This window comes from Dipodomys merriami, unplaced genomic scaffold (assembly GCF_024711535.1).
Source record: "Dipodomys merriami isolate MVZ:Mamm:240054 unplaced genomic scaffold, mDipMer1.0.p SCAF_485, whole genome shotgun sequence".
NCBI lineage: Eukaryota > Metazoa > Chordata > Mammalia > Rodentia > Heteromyidae > Dipodomys > Dipodomys merriami.
Window position 1 is genome coordinate 540,190 of NW_027206052.1, and position 19,339 is coordinate 559,528.

General features: G+C 50.9%; 2 protein-coding genes across 2 annotated transcripts; both read left to right on the top strand.

The window, feature by feature from the left end:
- The first annotated feature begins 546 nt into the window (after positions 1–546).
- Positions 547–6,026, top strand: LOC138809114 (zinc transporter ZIP1). Its single transcript, XM_069995527.1, has 4 exons — positions 547–615; positions 1,312–1,529; positions 1,702–1,832; positions 4,434–6,026. Exons 2-4 carry the CDS (start codon positions 1,343–1,345, stop codon positions 5,088–5,090), a joined length of 975 nt encoding a protein of 324 aa, XP_069851628.1. The 5' UTR covers positions 547–615; positions 1,312–1,342; the 3' UTR covers positions 5,091–6,026.
- Positions 6,027–6,567: 541 nt separating this feature from the next.
- LOC138809115 (CREB-regulated transcription coactivator 2) lies at positions 6,568–17,118 on the top strand. The gene is made up of 14 exons (XM_069995528.1): positions 6,568–6,797; positions 9,503–9,604; positions 9,683–9,796; positions 10,656–10,720; positions 11,496–11,564; positions 11,736–11,839; positions 11,940–11,969; positions 12,272–12,336; positions 12,457–12,506; positions 12,642–12,886; positions 13,231–13,637; positions 15,451–15,720; positions 16,173–16,359; positions 16,486–17,118. Exons 1-14 carry the CDS (start codon positions 6,645–6,647, stop codon positions 16,701–16,703), a joined length of 2,079 nt encoding a protein of 692 aa, XP_069851629.1. The 5' UTR covers positions 6,568–6,644; the 3' UTR covers positions 16,704–17,118.
- The last annotated feature ends 2,221 nt before the right edge of the window (positions 17,119–19,339 follow it).

Sequence of the window (19,339 nt, forward strand, 5' to 3'; positions counted from 1 at the left end):
ACCCTCTGCTTCCCTTTTGCAATTCTCCCTTTTTCTTTTTCGAGGGTACAGCGAGGGAAGTCTAGCAACACAGTTTTCCCAAGGAAACTGATTTCTCCTGGGCGCTACAATGAACTAATTAGGTCTTAGGGTCTTCCTAGACATAAGCAGACTGAGGGACTAGGCCAGGCAACCGAGCTCGGGGACTAGGAGCCGGAAGACTCGGGAATTCGAGAGCAAGGAAGGAGGATCGGCGTTGCTCGCGGGGTTTTAGCTTCCTCTTCTAAAAACAACAACTTTATGGATCAGAACTTCGATGGCCTAGTCAGTTCCGGCCCATCAGACCAAGGAAACAGCACCCTAGGCCTACAGAGCCCCCAGTCTTCTCCCTAGTCTCCTCCCCGGTTCGGGCTCACTCTTGGCTCATTGCCTGCCCCGCCTTCTCCAGATACCCGTCATTGATTGCTTCTGACCCCTGTCACTCCCGCCCAGGCTCTGCCCTCTCGGTGCACTCATTGGCTGTCTGGTGAAAATCCGAAGCGGCCGCGGGGGGAGGGGGAGCGATTGGGGAGTGGGCGGGAATTCCCGACGCGGGGCCGGAACTGAGCGGATACCATGTAGTGAGACCCTGGAGAGGTGAGTGCGGATTCCCCGGGAGCGCGATCGAAGTCGGCCTCCTAAGCTTCCCCCCGGGCCTAGGACCTTTGAGGTTCCTCCAGTGTTTCCTCAGACGCTGGTGACCTCTGACCTCTTCTCCTAGAGTCCAGACTTCCAGACATCGCCCTCAGTGGCGTCTCAGCCTGTCCCGGGACCCCCAAGGCCTTTTCCTTGGGCCACCTGCCCCTGATAGACCCATCCCGAGCCTTGAAGTGGCGCCTTGCCCTTTGCTTCCCGGGAATGGGGAAAAGGGAGTGGGAGAGTGGTCCACGAAGCCACCCGGGTCCTCGCCCCCTTGTCCCCTTATCCCCTGGCCCCCTTTGCTTTATCCCCTTCCTGGAAGACAGATCTATGTGGCTTCTGCCTGTTTTAGGTTCTGTTTGAAGGCTACCTCTAGTTATCTGGTAGCTCCAAGTGAAAGAGTCACAGCGGCCTCATGCCTCAGTTTCCCCCTTGGTGGCTCCCTCAACAAAGTGACTTGGGAGAGAGAAAGTCTGAGGGGAAGGAGGAATGTTCCTGGTGCTGGAGTGGATGAGTCACACACACACACCCCCCTCCCACTTGAGGAAAGGCCAGAGAATGGCTGGAGTGAAGGAAGTGCACCCTGCTGACCAGCCTTCCCCTTTGCGTGGCCCCCATCTTCCTGTGTGACAGACTCCAGTCTTCTCTTTCCAGGTCTGAGAGTCACTGGAGCTCCTACAACACCATGGGGCCCTGGGGAGAGCCAGAGCTCCTGGTGTGGCGCCCAGAAGCTGTAGCTTCGGAGCCCTCAGTGCCTGTGGGGCTGGAGGTGAAGCTGGGGGCCCTGGTGCTACTCTTGGTACTCACCCTCCTCTGCAGCCTGGTGCCTATCTGTGTGCTGCGTCGGCCTGGTGCTAGCCAGGAATCCTCAGGTGAGCGTTTATTTTCCTTGCCCTTGCAGGGATTTGGGTTGGAAGACTCTGGGACATGTGGAGGTGGTGGAAGAAGAAGCGGGAGGCAGGAGTAGATATGGCTGGGGTGAGAGTCGTGGGTCTTTCAGGGGCTTCATTTGCTCATTCCCCTCTGTTCTACACTCCTGCCCAGTTTCCCGCCAGAAAGCTCTAAGCCTAGTAAGCTGCTTCGCAGGAGGTGTTTTTTTGGCCACTTGTCTCTTGGACCTGCTGCCTGACTACCTGGCTGCCATAGATGAGGCCCTAGCAGCCCTGCATGTGACGGTGAGACCTGGCCTCCGCATGTGACCCGGCTGGGAGGTGGGGGGACATGTTTAACTGCATACATGGTTTGTACAGATCTGTTTATATGTCACTCAGTGACTAAGGAAGGTAATTTGATGGAATCCTGGGAATTGTGGTTTTGAATTAATATGGCATAACTCTTTTACATGTATTCTTTTCTTCCATTAGTCTCTGTGTGACTTCTGTGACCCCTTGAGATAGTGTGAGGGACTTTATTAGGTGTAGGACTTACTCTGAATTTCTCAGTTACAGCTAATAGGAAGTTAGTAGTGCCCTAAAAATAATCTTCACTCTTTTTTTTTTTTTGGTCAATTGTGGAGTTTGAACTCAGGGCCTAGGTACTGTCCCTGAGCTTTTTCCACTCAAGGCCAGTGCTTTAACACCAGAAGCTGCAGTGTCACTTCTGGTTTTCTGGTGACTAATTGTAGATAAGATTCTGGAGGACTATCTTGCCTGGGCTAGCTGTGAACCTTGATCCTCAGATCTCAGCCTCCTGAGTAGCTAGGAATACAAGTTTGAGCCACCAGAGCCTGGCCATCTTCACTCTTACATAGCCATCCTTTCCTCCCTCCCTCCATCCCTGTTCTTCTCTTTTCTTTCCTTCCTCCTCCTCCTGCTCTTCTCCTGTTCGTCCTCCATTTCCTCCTCTTCTCCTTCTCTTCTTTTTTTTGTGCTGATACTGGGGCTTCAACTCAGGGTTGTAAGCTCCTGCTTAGGATTTTTGCTCTAGAGCTCTGCCACTTCAGCCACCCCTCCCCTTTTGCTCTACTTTTTGCTGGTTAGTGAAAGATAAGAGTTTCTTGGAGGCTGGGAAGGAGGCTCAGTGGTAGAGCGCTTGCCTTGCATGCCTGAGGCCCTGGGTTCAATTCCTCAGCACCACATAAGAAAAAAGCCGGAAGTGGCACTGTGGCTCAAGTGGTAGAGCGCTAGCCTTGAGCTGAAGAGCTGAGGGAAAGCGCCCAGGCCCAGAGTTCAGGCCCCACGACCGGACCCCCCCCCAAAAAAAAAAAAAAAGAGTTTCTTGGAGCCGGGTGCCTGTGGCTCATGTCTGTAATCCTAGCTACTCAGGAGGCTGAGATCTAAGGATTGTGGTTCAAAGCCAGCCCGGGCAGAAAAGTCCATGAGACTCTAATCTCCAATTAACCACCAGAAAACAGGAAATGGTGCTGTGGTAGAGCGCTTGCCTTGAGCTGAAGAGTTCAGGGACAGCACCCAAGCCCCGAGTTCAAGCCCCACAACTGACAAAAAAAAAAAAGAGTTTCTTGGATTTTTCTGCCCTGCTGGTTTTGAATCATCTGGATCCTCAGACCTCAGCCTCCCAAGTAAAGATAATTACTGGCAGAGCCACTAGTGCCCAGCTCTCACTACTTTTTTTGTGTGTATGTGTGTGTCGGTGTTGGGGCTTAAACTCTGGGCCTGGGTGCTGTCCCTTAGCTCTAACACTTGAGCCATAGCACCACTTCTGGTTTTCTGGAAGTTAATTGGAAATAGGAGTCTCATAGACTTTCCTGCCCAGGCTGGAAGTTAATTGGAGATAAGAGTCTCACAGACTTTCCTGCCCGGGCTGGCTTTGAACTGTGATCCTCGGATCTTAGCGTTCTGAGTAGCTAGGAATACAGGCGTGAGCCACTGGTGCCCGCCTCCCACTACTTCTTGAAAGACTGGAGACAATGATCATTGTAGTGTTACTGACTAAAAAAGTTTTTGCTTAAGCTAGTGGGAAGTGGAAAATGGTTAGGTCCAAGACTGAGAAAATCTCATTATGGGAAAAGTTGAGACAGTTGGTTGTGGTTCAAGGAAGTAATCCCAAACTCTCCTCTCTTTTTTTCTTCTTAAAACTGAGGAAGTAACAATGGATGCTATCCTTTGTGTATCTGTGACCAAGTGATCTGTGTCTCAGTATGACTGTATGAGCCTGAAGACTCTGTGACACTATGTAGCCCTGGGAAATGGGCCCCTGTATGACCTACCTTTGTTACTGTTCCTACATGAGAGTTTATCTATATGTATGTCTGTGACTTTCAACACAGAGGAGGTGGGGGGAGGGGGAGATGGGAAGGGATGGTAGGGGAAACAAAGGAGGAGGCAACAATGCTTGATAAGAAATGCACTCAATACCTTGCCCATGTAATTGTAACCCCTCTGTATGGTATTTTCACAATAAAAGAAAAAAAAAAGAAGAAGAAAAAGAAAACAAAGGAGGTTTGGTAATGTTTAGAGACATTTATTTTTTTTCCTGTCACAACTGGATTGGGGACAGGATGTGTTTGCTACTAACATCCAGTGAGTAGAGAGCAGGGATGTTACTGTACATAGCAGTTATAACAGAATTACCTGACCTAAAATGTTACTATGCCAGAGTTGAAATATTTGGATCTACATGTAGCGCTGTATGTGATACATAATCTGTGTGATTGTGTATCATTTTCTGTCTATGGCAGGTGATACCAAGTAACATCAGTATCTCAGCATCTGTGTGGGACTTCCAGGTATATGTAGCTGGGCCTCCATTAGGCCCTATGTGTGCACTTCCCATTCTTGGCCCATTTCCTGAACTCCTTGTTCTATTTGTGTCCACAGCTCCAGTTCCCCCTGCAAGAGTTCATCCTGGCTATGGGCTTCTTCCTGGTCCTGGTGATGGAGCAGATCACCCTGGCTTATAAGGAGCAGTCAGGGCCACCACATCGAGAGGAGACAAGGGCTCTCTTGGGAACAGTAAATGGTGGGCCTCAGCATTGGCATGATGGGCCAGGGGTCCCACAGGCAAGCGGAGCTCCAGCAGCCCCCACAGCCCTGCGTGCCTGTGTATTGGTCTTCTCCCTGGCTTTGCACTCAGTATTTGAGGGCCTGGCTGTGGGACTGCAGCGCGACCGAGCTCGGGCCATGGAGCTGTGTCTGGCTTTGCTACTCCACAAGGGTATCCTGGCTGTTAGCCTGTCCCTGAGGCTGCTACAGAGTCACCTAAGAGTACAGGTGGTGGCTGGCTGTGGGATCCTCTTCTCATGCATGACACCACTTGGCATTGGGCTGGGTGCAGCTCTGGCAGAGTCAGCTGGGCCTTTGCACCAGCTGGCCCAGTCTGTACTGGAAGGCATGGCAGCTGGCACCTTCCTCTATATCACCTTCTTGGAAATCCTGCCTCAGGAGCTGGCTACTTCTGAGCAGAGGATCCTCAAGGTCATTCTGCTCCTAGCAGGTTTTGCCCTGCTCACTGGCTTGCTCTTTGTCCAAATATAGGGGACTATCAGAAACTCCTGCCCACCCTCTTTCCCCCTATTTGTGTGGGAGTAAGAAAGAATGGGGAAGGGAGTTACTAAAACCAGAGATCTCTGGGAGGTAGGGATGGAGCATCTGGGACATTGAATAATGAGAAGGAAGTGAGCTTGAGAAGAGGTTCCAGGCCCAAGTGACAAGAAATTGCCACGTCATTAGAGACACGATCAGAGACATGATCGGGGGCATTCGGATTGGCCAGACCCTGATTGCTAGGATCAAGTCAGGTACTACCTTAGGCACAAGGTGATGTTCATGACATTCAGGAGGCTGGAGGCAGGCAGCCAGCTGCTGTAGGGTAAAGGAATGGAGAAGGCCCAGGCCCAGAATCAGTCCATTTTATAGCACTCTGATACTTGAAGTGGACTCATTCTACTTTTCTTAGTTCCTACACATCTATGTGTCTCCTTTTCTTCTCCTAGTGCCAAATGATCTCTGCCGATTTTGATAATTTGTCTGGCCTCTTCAGTCCTGTTCACTCCTCCTCTACTTTTAAAGTGCCAAATTCGCCCCCTTTTTCCGGAAAGCACAGTGATATGGCACTGGGCACTATGCAGCACCTCAGTGGAGGTTGAGACCTATTTGCTCTTATTTTGGTCTCAAAATCTGGGGTGGGCAGAAATGTTTCCTGGAGTGGACTAGAGGGAGGAGTGATTGGTATTCACCTACCACTGCCACACTCTAGAAATACACAGAAAATGGACATGGTGCCCCTCATCTAGATATTAAACAGCTGCCAAATTTTTTTTATTATTCCTGAGGAGCCCATGGGTGGGGGCGGGCTTAATTTCGCGTGGGGGTGGGAGGGGGGTCTGAGCATAGAGCCATATTCTCTAGAATCTATTTTACTAACTGACATGTTTTGGGACATGTTACCCAAATAAAAGATGTTTGTATACATCTCTGGTATCAAATTCATTTGCTTTCGCAAAGGGGCTGGCATGTGATCAGCCTGAGATAACTTGAGCCCAAGGTATTTACAGTTATTTTAAGTTCCTTGGTTTTACTGTTTTCACCCGCCCCAGTAGTCACCTTTCCTGAAAATGACCAAAAATTTCCTCCTTTGTCTCTTCCTTCTTTACTCCGTGTCTCCACCCCTTCCCTTTCCCTTCGTTTCCTCCCTCTCTCTCTCCCTCCCTCCCTCTTCCTTTCCTCTACAAATCCCTCTCCCCTTCCTGTTCGTAGGCTCGGGGCGGGTGTGGAACTACATCTCCCAGTTGTCTCCGCGCGGAGACTAAGTGAGGGGTGGGGCGCGTGCCCGGGTTCCCGAGTCCGTGTGGCCGCCGGGGAGTGGAGTCCGCTTCCTCCTCGCGCCGCGTGGGTGCGGGCGAGGAGGAGGCGCGTAAACAAACTACGAATCCCGGCAGGACTTGCGCTCCAGGTCAGGGCTAGGTTGGGGCCGGGCCGCGGGGCTCGCGGAGGCGGCGGCGGAGGCTACGGCTGGAGGTGCCGGGCCGGGACCGCGGCGGAGGCCGTGGTTGAGACTGAGAAGGTGGCGGGGAGGGACGCGGGAGGAAGATGGCGACGTCGGGGGCGAACGGGCCCGGCTCCGCCACGGCCTCAGCTTCCAATCCGCGCAAGTTTAGTGAGAAGATTGCGCTGCAGAAGCAGCGTCAGGCCGAAGAGACTGCGGCCTTCGAGGAGGTGATGATGGACATCGGCTCCACCCGGGTGAGGGACCGCGTCGGGGAGCCGGAATGAAGAAGAGCAGTCCCCGAGCAGGGCAGAGAGGCGGGGCGGGGGCGGGAGCCGCAGCGCAGGAGGCGGAACGCGGTCGGGGCTACGGGCGCCGCCGTCTGGGAGGCGCGGGTTGAGGGCCGAGGGTCAGGAAGGCGGATTTTACTGGGGAGACCGACACCGAAAGGTTGGGGATGTGGGAGAGCCTGGGGGCTGAGTACATGAGACCCGAGTGGTGGGACGAAGAGGGGAGATGAAGTCCAGCCGAAGGGGTGGTCTCTGTGCATCCCTCACGGAGTCGCCCTCGGAATTCCACCCAAGCATCCCCGATCTTGGGTTAGGCATTGGCAAAGGGGCTGGGGGCGGGGCGGTCTGTTGGTTCCTAATCCATTTCTTCTGAGTTTGTAATCTCCAAACTGGTCCCTGTGTACTGGTAAGCCACTCTGGGAGTTTGGTACCTACGGGAAAGGGCCCCTTGAGTGGTTTGATCAAGCAGTGCTGGGTATAATGGGGCAGGAAGTCCCCTCCTTCGTCCCGTCCCTTTGCTTCCTTTTTCAAATACTTCTTGTGGTTTCCTGACGTGAATGAAGGTGAGGTCCATTGCTCACAGACTAGTGCTTAGTGTTTTGCCCTGGCCATCTTAGAGGAAAAGTAGAGCTCTGGATCCCCAAACTGGGTAACCGATCAGCTAAGGTTGTATAGAAGCTGATGGTTTGCTGAGCTCTCTGTAGGGGAGATGGCTACCTTGGGTGGAATGCTTTCGAGGGTCTTCTGGGGAGGTAATTTTTAATTCCACAAAGAACTTAAGGGCCCTGCCACTGCTCCCTCTGCAACCCTTCTGGTAATAGTTTCTTGCTTCCCACAGTTGGATGTCAGAGGGAACTAGAGGCAAGAGTTTCCCCAGTTGCTTTGCTGTCCAAATTTAGGGACAATATTCTCAAAACAGCAGGTGAGGATATCCTAGTTTGATCCCTCAAGGCAAAGAGCTGGAAAGAATCTAAGGGGAGAGATGGTGGAACATAAATGCTGAATTTCATGGCTCTTTCTTCTGGCCTGTGCTTGCTGCTATGACTGTGACTTGTATTTTTGTGTGTATCTCCCTGTTAGTTTTTCTGTGTGTTTTTCCCTTTGAGTCTCTGGGGACCTTGTGCTCTAGTTTGTGGGAGACCAAACAGAGAAAGATAAGTGAGGAGGCAAATCTGGTTTTGTGTGTGTGTGTGTGTGTGTGTGTGTGTGTGTGCCTGTGTGTATGTGCACGCGCATGCGTGCATGTACATGTGCTCCCGTAACCCACACTAACCGCCATGAGGAATTGTGATCTAATGTTGAATACTCCCACTAGAGCTTTTGATTATGGTGAGGGCAGACCAGAAGATGGCAAAGAAGCTGATTTCCAGCTGACAGCGTTGGGCCCTGCCCTCTGGACAGCGGTTCTAACCAAGGCATGGAGTGATCTTAGGGCTTGTGTGTACCAACAAAGGCTGTGAGAAACTTAAGTTGGGGCTTCTAGCTTGGTGGTGCTTTAGTTTATCAAAAGACCCCGTCTGCCCAATTTTCCTCTGCTGATGAACTTCTCTGCTACCTAGTAAAGGCTTGGGCTTGGGCCTAAGAACACAAGAATCTTGAGCTGGAGATGAGAGATACATAACTCAGTTTGTTACTTGGCCAGCTGGGAGTGTTCATGTAAGGCATTTAGTCCATGGGGGCCTGTACGACTGAGTGGTCAGGGTTGCTAGATACATTCACAATGAGCTTGAAGTAGCCCATAGGTTATTATGCTGCCCACTGAACTCATTGAGCTGACCTAAACATAGTTCTGTGCAGCAGTATGACCCTGTATGCTCTTAGAACTTACCCTTTCCCGGCTATCCTCCTCCCCATGGCCTTGTCCTGGCTGTACTTATTTGGCTGGTAGTAGTGGCTGAACCTTGGAAGTAGCTGCCCGTCTCTCACAAAGGGAGGTGAGATATGTAGACAGACTAAATCCAAGTTAGCTGAGGGTTTTAGTGTCTTACTTTTGTGTCCCCAAATTGGAGATAAGGCTAAGAAGATGGCTCTGGCCCAGGTTGGAATGCTCTTTCCCTCACACATCCTCCAGGCTTCCCTGCCAATTCAGGGTCATTTGGATTCAGAGGTAGAATGCCCTTGGTTTTGGCACTGTTTCTCTTGCATCTTCTAGTTTGGGAAGTGCAGGCTCTGTTGTAGCTTTGTCCTAAGATTGGACAAATGACTTGTTCCCCAAATCTATACTCTCCACAGTATGAAGTGGGGAAACGGGCAATAATGATTCTGTGACATCTACCTGTAGCCTTCCCCTCAACTTCTAATTAGTCTTGGTCACATCTGGAAATGAAGGCAGATATGCCTAATAGGCATCTGTCCCTGTGACCAGCCTGGGGACTCCTAGGAGCTCCACAAGGACTCTGCTTAGACTGATGCTGACCAAGACAGGTCCTCAACAGTGTCCAACAGAGTGCTGTCAGGCAGTAGTGGGCGCATTGATGAGGGTAGCCTGCAGAAGGGCTGGGGTGGATTGTTTGTATCCAGGCTCAGTGACCTTTTCCCCAGCACTGGCCTCTTTCTGGCAGATGCCTTAAAAGCAACAGGAGCATATTCTGGTGACAGGGATGGCAAGAATGGCCAATAGGAACAGAGCTTAGTACCCTGCCTAACATTCTTATTTGTCCCTCATGTCTCAGTTACAGGCCCAGAAACTGCGACTGGCTTACACAAGGAGCTCCCACTATGGTGGTTCTTTGCCCAATGTTAACCAGATTGGCTGTGGCCTGGCCGAGTTCCAGGTGAGTGGACACCAGCCAGGGAGAAGTGGAGGCTGCCAGTCTGATTTCCTTCCTGATTTCATCTGTCCATTTTGGCAGAGCCCCCTCCACTCACCTTTGGATTCATCTCGGAGCACTCGGCACCATGGGCTGGTGGAAAGGGTACAGCGAGATCCCCGAAGAATGGTGTCCCCACTCCGTCGATACCCCCGCCACATATCCTTCATAGAGGATTCGGGACAGGGAAGGGTGGGAAGAGATTGCAACTCATAGTTGAAAGGGACGTTAAATGTCCAATTCTGTCTTTCTCCAGATCTCCTTTCCCCAGCCTCTGAAAAGTGACCACCAGTCCTGTGTCCATGCTGAATCCTGTTCTGTGTCCTGTGTTCTGTGCTAAGGAGTTGTTGCCTCTGAGACTATGCCCTCCTCTCTGGCTGGCTTCCTTCAGCTCACTTTCTGTACATCAGTTGTCCCCAATATATCTTCTGCTAAAGCAGGTCTCTTCTCCCATTTCTTTTTTTTTTTTTTTTTTTGTCAGTCGTAGGGCCTGAACTCTGGGCCTTGGCACCATCCCTGAGCTCTTTAGCTCAAGGTTAGCATACTACCACTTGAGACACAGTGCCACTTCCGGCTTTTTCTGCTTATGTGGTGCTAAGGAATCAAACCCAGGGCCTCATGCATGCAAGGCAAGCACTCTTACCACTGAGCCACCTTCCCAGCCCCTCCCCTCCTCTATTTCTATTGTGAGCTTTTAGTCCTCGAGGCCTGTCCACTTGTCACTGCTAACCTTGTCCAGACATGCTCCTAGATTGTTCCAGCTCCATAAGACCTGATTTCTATCTTTTTCTCTTTGTGCCTGGGATTGAACCCAGGGCCTCACATATGCCAAGCAAACCCTCTGCCACTCGCTACACCCCCACTTCTTTCTCTTCCATTCCTCAGTCCTTATGGTCCCCTATTGAGAAGGAGAAAGCTACAATTCTCTTGAAATAACTAGCTGCTTACTGCCGTTATTCTTTTTTCTGGTCTCTATCCCTTCTATCCCTGCTATTTTTCTTTAACTTGCGTGGTTCACGTCGACAGTTCTCCCTACAGTCCTGCCTACTTATCTCCTCCCCCAGAGTCCAGCTGGCGAAGGTGAGTCCAGGGAAGGCAGAGGCTCCTGCTACTCTTCAAGCGTCTAGAGGGGCTGGGCCAGAATAGTACCTACAGTTTCAATAGTATCTCTTTCAGCAACAGAGCTGGGAGGGTGGGGCAGCTGGAGTAGGTGATCAGAGTCCAGTCTTGGCCATGTTGACATGAGTGACCAAGCCTCCCTTTCCAGCCAGAGCAGGACCAATGGAGCTGTAGCCAAGTTGGGGTGTGTGAATGCGGGGGAGGAGAGAGTGACAGGGAGGCAGGGGGAAATGGCTGCCTTCTATCAGGGGTGCCTTCAGCCAGATGCAGTGCTATGACATGGCTAGATCTCTAAGCCCCTTCCCTGTCCATCTCAGCCCCAGTACTTAGATCTTGTGGCTGTGCCAGGTTCCAACATTCTTAGTCGGTTTGTCCTGACATGGAGGAGTTGAGAAGTTTGGGTTTTGTTGTTGTTGTTGGTTGAGGGGCCTGAACTCTGGGCCTGGGCGCTGTCCCTCAGCTCTTCAGCTCAAGGCTAGTGCTCTGCTACTTGAGCCACAGCGCCACTTCCGGCTTTTTTTGTTTATGTGGTACTGAGGGCCTCATGCATGCAAGGCAAGTGCTCTATCACTGAGCCACCTTCCCAGCCCCAAGTTGAGAAGTTTTTAAATCTCTTAGGTTGACTGGGATTTAAGGGTGTCACAGGCATGATTTCCAACTCCATGTCATGTCCCATATCTCCTTCTTTTCTGTTTCTAGTTGTCTCATCCTCAAGTGACTTATTTTTCTACCCTAGGACAATGCCCTGGGGCAACTTCCCAGCAGAGAAAGGGCAGCTATTTCGACTACCATCTGCACTTAACAGGTGATAGCTCTTGCCTTCTTTAGGCTACATCTCCTTTTATCTCTACTATTGCTGGGGCCCTACTCCCACAACCTCCACCCTGGTTTAATCCAGCTAGTGCTCACCCCTGTTGGGCAGGGGTTGGGGACCTGAAAGACTGTCACTGCCAGCTGCTTTCCACTCCCCCAACAGAACAAGCTCTGACTCTGCCCTTCATACAAGTGTGATGAATCCCAACCCCCAGGACACGTATCCAGGCCCAACACCTCCTAATGTTCTGCCCAGCCGCCGAGGAGGTGAGTGAGTGTGTCACAGTCTAGGGAATAGCTATGGAATTTTCCATTGAAGCAGGGAGGCAAGTAGGCATCACAGCCAACTCTATGATATCCCTTGCAGGTTTGCTGGATGGCAAAATGGACTCTAAAGGTATGTGTTGTTTACAGCTGGTGGGTACCAAATACCAAAAGAATTTCTGGGATGTTGGAAATGGCGCTGTGGCTCAAGCGATAGAGCACTCGCCTTGAGCTGAATAGCTGAGGGATAGCGCCCAAGCCGAGTTCAAGCCCCATGACCGACAAAAAAAAAAAAAAAAAAAGAATTTCTGGGATGCTTTTGGAACATACATTCAGAGTTGGGGAACAAGACTCCCTCTCGTCTGCCTCTGCTTCCTGTCCTGCCTTTCTGGTCCCTTCTCCGGCCTTCCCATCACCACTGTTTCTCTTTTCAAGTCCCTGCTATTGAGGAGAACTTGCTAGATGACAAACATTTGCTGAAACCATGGGATGCTAAGAAGGTAGGTGTGGACCGCCGGGTGTCATCCACTCTCCCTGTGCTCTCCTCTCCATGGGACAGGCTTCTCATGCTTCCCACGGAGCTTGGTGCTTGTTTTCCATATTCTTCCTTCTCTCTTCAGCTGTCCTCATCCTCCTCCCGACCTCGATCCTGTGAAGTCCCTGGAATTAAGTAAGTGTCGCTCTAAGGTTTGCCAAGGAGTAAGAGAGAGGGAAACGTAGAGAAATGTGGAAGACTACTCTCTTGCACTGCCTTTACCAACACCTTCCTTGAATTTACACCCTTCTTTTTCCATCTTTCTCTTAGCATCTTTCCATCTCCTGACCAGCCTGCCAACGTGCCTCTCCTCCCACCTGCCATGAACACGGGGGGCTCCCTACCTGACCTCACCAACCTGCATTTCCCCCCACCACTGCCCACCCCTCTGGATCCTGAGGAGACCGCCTACCCCAGCCTGAGTGGGGGCAACAGTACCTCTAATTTGACTCACACCATGACCCACCTGGGTATAAGTGGAGGTCTGGGACTGGGCCCAGGCTATGAGACGTCAGGTGAGTGGCTGTCCTGGCTATGTGCCGTAGATGCTATCTGGCTAGAGGGATGATGAGAAGGGAAGCTTGCACTAAGATCCCGTAGCTTCCCACCAGTCCTCCAACCCTGCACTCCAGAGTCTCCTCACTATAGTTTTCAGTCTATAAAAATGGGTAGGTATAGCTTTTCCTCAAAAGAAGATGGAGAGGAACCCCCATGTGGGCAGCGCCGATTCACTGTCAGGGACAGGGCAGGAAGAGCATCGTGTTGCCATAGTCTGGTCACTGCTGCCCATTTTGGGTGGAAAGGGACCCAGTTCCCATCAGTAATGTTGCCATCTCTGGTTTTTTGTCTGTACCTGCAGGACTTCACTCACCTCTCAGCCACCCATCCCTGCAGTCCTCCCTAAGCAACCCCAACCTCCAGGCATCCCTGAGCAGTCCTCAGCCCCAGCTCCAGGGTTCCCACAGTCATCCCTCACTGCCAGCCTCTTCCTTGGCCCACAATGCACTGCCCACCACCTCTCTAGGCCACCCATCGCTCAGCGCCCCGGCCCTCTCTTCTTCCTCTTCCTCATCCTCCACTTCATCTCCTATCCTGGGTGCCCCTCCTTACCCACCTTCTACTCCTGGGGCTTCCCCCCGCCATCGTCGTGTGCCCCTCAGCCCCCTGAGTTTGCCCGCGGGCCCAGCCGACGCCAGAAGGTCCCAACAGCAGCTGCCCAAACAGTTTTCGCCAACAATGTCACCCACCTTGTCTTCCATCACTCAGGTATGCGTGGTCACCTTCTCCACATGTCTGTCTCCCTTCCCCTTCTCCTTTCCCTCCCCAAACCTCACCCTTGCACCCTTTTTTTCTGCAGCTTCCTCCTCACTTCCCACCCTCTTCTCACTTCCTTGACTCATCATCCCCTTCTGCTCCTTTCCTTCCCAAGCCCCATCTTTTATCCATCTTTCTCTTTGCTTAGGAGTGCAAACCTTGGGGTTAAGCATTTTGGTTTCATAGAGCATTTTGGCTCTGCTTCTTGTTAGCAGACTCCTCCTTCGAGTGGTTTAACTTTTTTAGGCCTCAGTATTCTCATCATAAAACAAGGATGAGGGCTGGGAAGGTGGCTCAGTGGTAGAGTGCTTGCCTTGCATGCATGAGGCCCTGGGTTCAATTCCTCAGACCACATAAGCAAAAAGAAAAAAGCAGGAAGTGCCGCTGTGGCTCAAGTGGTAGAGCGCTAGCCTTGAGCTGAAGAGCTGAGGGACAATGCTCAGGCCCAGAGTTCAGGTCCCACGACTGGACAAAAAAAAAAACAAAAAACAAGGATGATTTTGTAAATATCAAATACAATAATGTACCCGAAGTACTTAGCACCAGAGTGCAGCTTATCTTTCCCTTTTCTCCTCTATTCCTATCTTCTTGTCTGTGGTAACTCCCAACCCCTACCTTTGTCCTGTCCCATTCCTCTCCTATTTTCCTAATTTCCTTTGAAGAATTCATAGAACCAGAGAATGTCAGAGCATGGAGCCTGATCCCTCATACTTCACAGTGGAGGAAACAGGGGCCCAGTTTCCATAGCAAGCTAAGAAGAATTGGGACTGAAAGTCAAATATTGATTTCAGGGCTTTCTCCTTAGAGCTAACATTCTCAGCTTTATCCTTTTTCATCCTTTTCCTTTTTTTTTTTTTTCCCTGTCGGTTGTGGGGCTTGAACTCTGGGCCTGGGCACTGTCCCTGAGCTCTTCAGCTCAAGGCTACTGTTCTACCACTTGAGCCACAGTGCCACTGCTGGTTTTCTGGTGGTTTATTGGAGATAAGTCTCATGGACTTTCCTGTCCAGGCTGGCTTTGAACCACAGTCCTCAGATCTCAGCCTCCTGAGTAGCTAGGATTATAGGCGTGAGCCATCAGTGCTCAGCTTCCTCTTTTCTTCTCTATTTTCACTCCCCTTTTCCTTCACCCTAGTGCTCTTCTTTTCCCCTCCTCTGCCCTACTTTCCTCCTCCATTACTGTTCCCTGGATGTGTGTTTTATGTTCCATCTTTACTCTCCTATAGGAAAGACGAAAGCCATGCCAGCAAGCACTGTGTCAAGTGGAGGAAACTTCCTCTTTTCTTTCCTCCTTTCCCTTTCTCACTCCCTTTGGCTTTGAAATAGCAGCTCTCATCTTCACTGTGGGGTTACCTGTCACTTGTGTGGTGTGTCACAAACACTCCATTACTAACAACCATTTAAGTACCAAGGTTTAGGAATGATTCATTTCTGGATTGGATACAGAATTCACCTGTTCTTAGTTACACTTAGCACTACCCTCGAGATGCCCATGGGTATATGGAGCATCGGGGGATTTGCTAGTTGATTTGTAGACAGGGTCTCATTGCATATAGCTCAGTCTGGCCTTGATCTGAAGATCCTCCTGCTCAGCCTCCTGTGTGCTAGGATTACAGGCATGCACCACCACACTGGTTGGGTTTAGACTATTGTTGAATTTGTGTTGAGAATGGGAGTGGCTTAGTGGGTGGAGAGCCCCAAGACTAAGAGTTCTTTGGAGGGGTCGTACCTAGGGGTAAGCCTTCTTTTTTTCCTTGCTTCTTTTTAGGGCGTCCCCCTGGACACTAGTAAACTGCCTACTGACCAACGACTGCCCCCCTACCCATACAGTCCCCCAAGTCTGGTTCTGCCTACCCAACAGCCCACCCCAAAGCCTTTACAGCAGCCAGGGCTGCCCTCCCAGACCTGCTTAGTGCATCCCTCCGGTGGGCAGCCTCCAGGCAGACAGCTGCACTATGGGACACTGTACCAACCTGGGTCTAGTGGGCATGGGCAACAGTCTTACCACCGGCCAATCAGCGACTTCAGCCTGGGGAATGTGAGTACTAGCGCTCCAAGCCCAGAATGAGGGGAGGGGCTCAGGGTGGGTCAGGAGGCCTGTGTCATCTCTCGTACATTCTGAATTGGGAGAGGTAACACAGGCCAGATAACACAGCACTGCCAGCTTGGGGCTCCTGTCTTCCCCTGTTTGATCCCTTCTCCTGCCCCTCTGTTTCCGCTCAGCTTGCTCTTTGATGACTCCTGCCTTGACCTGTTCTCTTCCTGGCATGCACATGCTCTGGCCCAGCAGGTACGGTGCCCACACCTACTTCGGGCCCCGTGCTTGCTTTTGTTGCTCTGCTTGCTGCCACCTCCCTCTGTCTTTGCCTCTGTTGCTGGGGTGGATGAAGATTGCTGGGCAAAAAGGGGACATGTTAACAGACAAGCAGGGGCAGGCCAAACACTCTCTTTGAAGTCCACTTCTTCAAGGTCTATCTTGTGTGCCTATAGCTGGAGCAGTTCAGCCTGGAGAGCCCATCAGCCAGCCTGGTGCTGGATCCTCCTGGCTTTTCTGAAGGGCCTGGATTTTTAGGGAGTGAGGGGCCAATGGGTGGCCCCCAAGATTCTCATGCCCTCAACCACCAGAACATGACCCATTGTTCCCGCCATGGCTCAGGACCTAACATCATCCTCACGGGTAAGGGGGTATGGGTGGTCATAGAGAATGGAAGAAGGGGTTGATATCTTTATGGATGTGGTGGAATTGGGAGGCTTAGGGATAGTTTATGGGGCACTGTTCCTCACCTGTCTCTTGTATCCATAGGAGATTCCTCTCCAGGTTTCTCTAAGGAGATTGCAGCAGCCCTGGCTGGAGTTCCTGGCTTTGAGGTGTCAACTGGGTTGGAGCTGGGGCTGGGACTGGAAGATGAGCTGCACATGGAGCCACTGGGCCTGGAAGGGCTAAACATGCTGAGTGACCCCTGTGCCCTGCTTCCCGATCCTGCTGTGGAGGATTCATTCCGCAGTGACCGGCTACAGTGAGAGGACCTCACCACCATCCTTTTTGGCCCCATCCCCTGTCACTGTTCTTTTCCTCCCTCCCCCCTGGCCAGTAGAGACTCCACTCTCTGCCCCCAGATCCTCTTTCTAACATGAATGAAGGGTCCTAAGGATGAGAAAAAGCAAGGGGCTTTCTCCAGTGGCCCCTGACTTATGCACAATGGGTGGGCCTGGGGGAACTCAAGGGAGGGCTTAAAGCACTTGTAACTTTGAAAACCGTCTGTCTGGAGGTCAGAGCCTGTTGGAAAGCAGGGGTAGAGAAGGACCCCAGAGGCAGGGCTTATCTGGATGCCCAGGGGTGGGCAGTGCCAGCCCCTCCTCACCACTCTTCCCCTTGCAATGGAGGAGAGAGCCAGAGTGGATATTATTTTTTATTAAATATATTATATGTTAATAAAAAAATCCTATCAAATCTTTTAGTGTGGTTGGCTATTTCAGTGTGTGGCTGTGGGTCTAGGGACTTTGGTATCTTACATCTAATTTTCTTTTTTTGTGGTTCTGGGGTTTGAACTCGGGACACATGAGCTTGCTAAGTAGGCACTCTACCACTTGAGCAGTAGTACCTCTAGCCCATAAGCCTTTTTTTTTACATTTTTTTTTTTTCTTTTTCTTTTTGGTTGTGGGGCTTGAACTCTAGGCCTGGGCACTGTCCCTGAGCTCTTCAGCTCAATGCTAGTGCTCCACCACTTGAGCCACAGTGCCACTTCTGGTTTCCTGGTGGTTAATTGGAGATAAGAGTCTCATGGACTTTTTTACCCAGGCTGGCTTTGAACCGCGATCCTTAGATCTCAGCCTCCTGAGTAGTTAGGATTATAGGCGCGAGCCCTGGTACCTGGCCATTTTTTTTCCTTGTTGGTTATAGAGCTTGAACTTAGGGCCTGTGTGCTGTCCCTGAGCTTCTTCACTCAAGGATAATGCACTGCCACTTTGAGCCATAGCTCTATTTCTGGTTTTCTGGTGGTTATTGGAGGTAAGAGTCTCAAATTGCTGGGTGCCAGTGGCTCATGCCTGTAATCCTAGCTACTTAGGAGGCTGAGATCTGAGAATTGTGGTTCAAAGCCAGCTCAGACAGAAAAGTACCATGAATTTTGTTTTTTGTTTTTGTTTTTTGTCGGTCGTGGGGCTTGAACTTTGGGTTTGGGTTCTATCAGTGCTCTTCAGCTCAAGGCAAGTGCTCTACCACTTAAGCCACAGCACTACTACCGTTTTTCTGTGGTTTACTGGAGATAAGAGTCTCACAGACTTTCCTGCCTGGGCTGGCTTTGAACCTTGATCTGAGGATCTCAGCCTCTTGAGTAGCTAGGATTACATGTGTGAGCCACCAGCACTCGGCTAAAGGGGCAAAGTAAGTCTTTTTTTTTTTTTGTCAGTCATGGAGCTTGAATTCTGGGCCAGGGCCTGGGTCTGCTGGGCCCTGTCCCTCAGCTCTTCAGCTCAAGACTAGCACTTTACCACCTGAGCCACAGCACCACTTCTGGCTTTTTCTGCTTATGTGGTGCTGAGGTATTGAACTCAGGGTCTCATGCATGCGAGGCAAGCACTCTACCACTAGGCCACCTTCCCCGCCCTCCATGAGATTTTTTTTTTTTTTTTTGGTCCGTCATGGGGCTTGAACTCTGGGCTTGGGCACTGCACTGTTCCTTAGCTCTTCAGCTCAAGGCAAGCACTCTACCGCTTGAGCCACAGGGCCACTTCTGGTTTTCTAGTGGTTTATTGGAGATAAAGAGTCTCACGGTCTTTCCTGCCCAGGCTGGCTTTGAACCTTGATCCTCAGATCTCAGCCTTCTGAATAGCTAGGATTACAGGCATGAGCCACCGGCGCCCGGCTCCATGAGATTTTTTTATGCCAGTCCTGGGGCTTGAACTCAGGGCCTAGGCTCTGTGCTCTAGTCTAGTGTTCTACCACTTGAGCCACAGTGCCACTTCAAGCTTTTTCTTTTTTTTTTTTTTTTTGTTGGTCGTGGGGCTTGAATTCTGGGCCAGGACACTGTCCCTCAGCTCGTCAGCTCAAGGCTAGTGATCTACCACTTGGGCCACAGTGCCACTTCCAGTTTTCTGGTTTATTGGAGATAAGGGTCTCATGGACTTTTCCTGTCTGGGCCGGCTTTGAACCGCCATCCTCAGATCTCAGCATCCTAAGTAGCTAGATTACAGGCATGAGCCACTGGTGCCAGCATTTCAAGCTTTTTCTGAGTAGTTTATTGGAGATAAGAGTCTCAGCACCCTGGCCCTGAGTTCAAGTACCACAGTCAGAAAAAAAAAAAAAAAAAGTCTTACAGACTTTCCTGAGGGTTGGCTCCAAACTTGTGATCCTTAAGAGCTAAGCCTCCAGAGTAGCTAGGATTATAGGCATGAGCCACCAGCACCCAATCCATAGGATATTTTATCTGTTGAATATTTTATATTTAAGCCCTACTGTTCTCTGGAAAGTCCCATAATCTCAGTTTTGTACACAAAATTAGACATAGAGGCCCAAGATAGATACAGGTTTCCATGGATAGCAGCAAAGTTCATATGCCACACATTTAGGGTTCTGCTGCAGCAGCATCAAAGGGCTGGCCAAGCAGCTTACTCCTCTTCCATCAGACTTTCAAGAAGAGGGCATTTAATAACTTAGG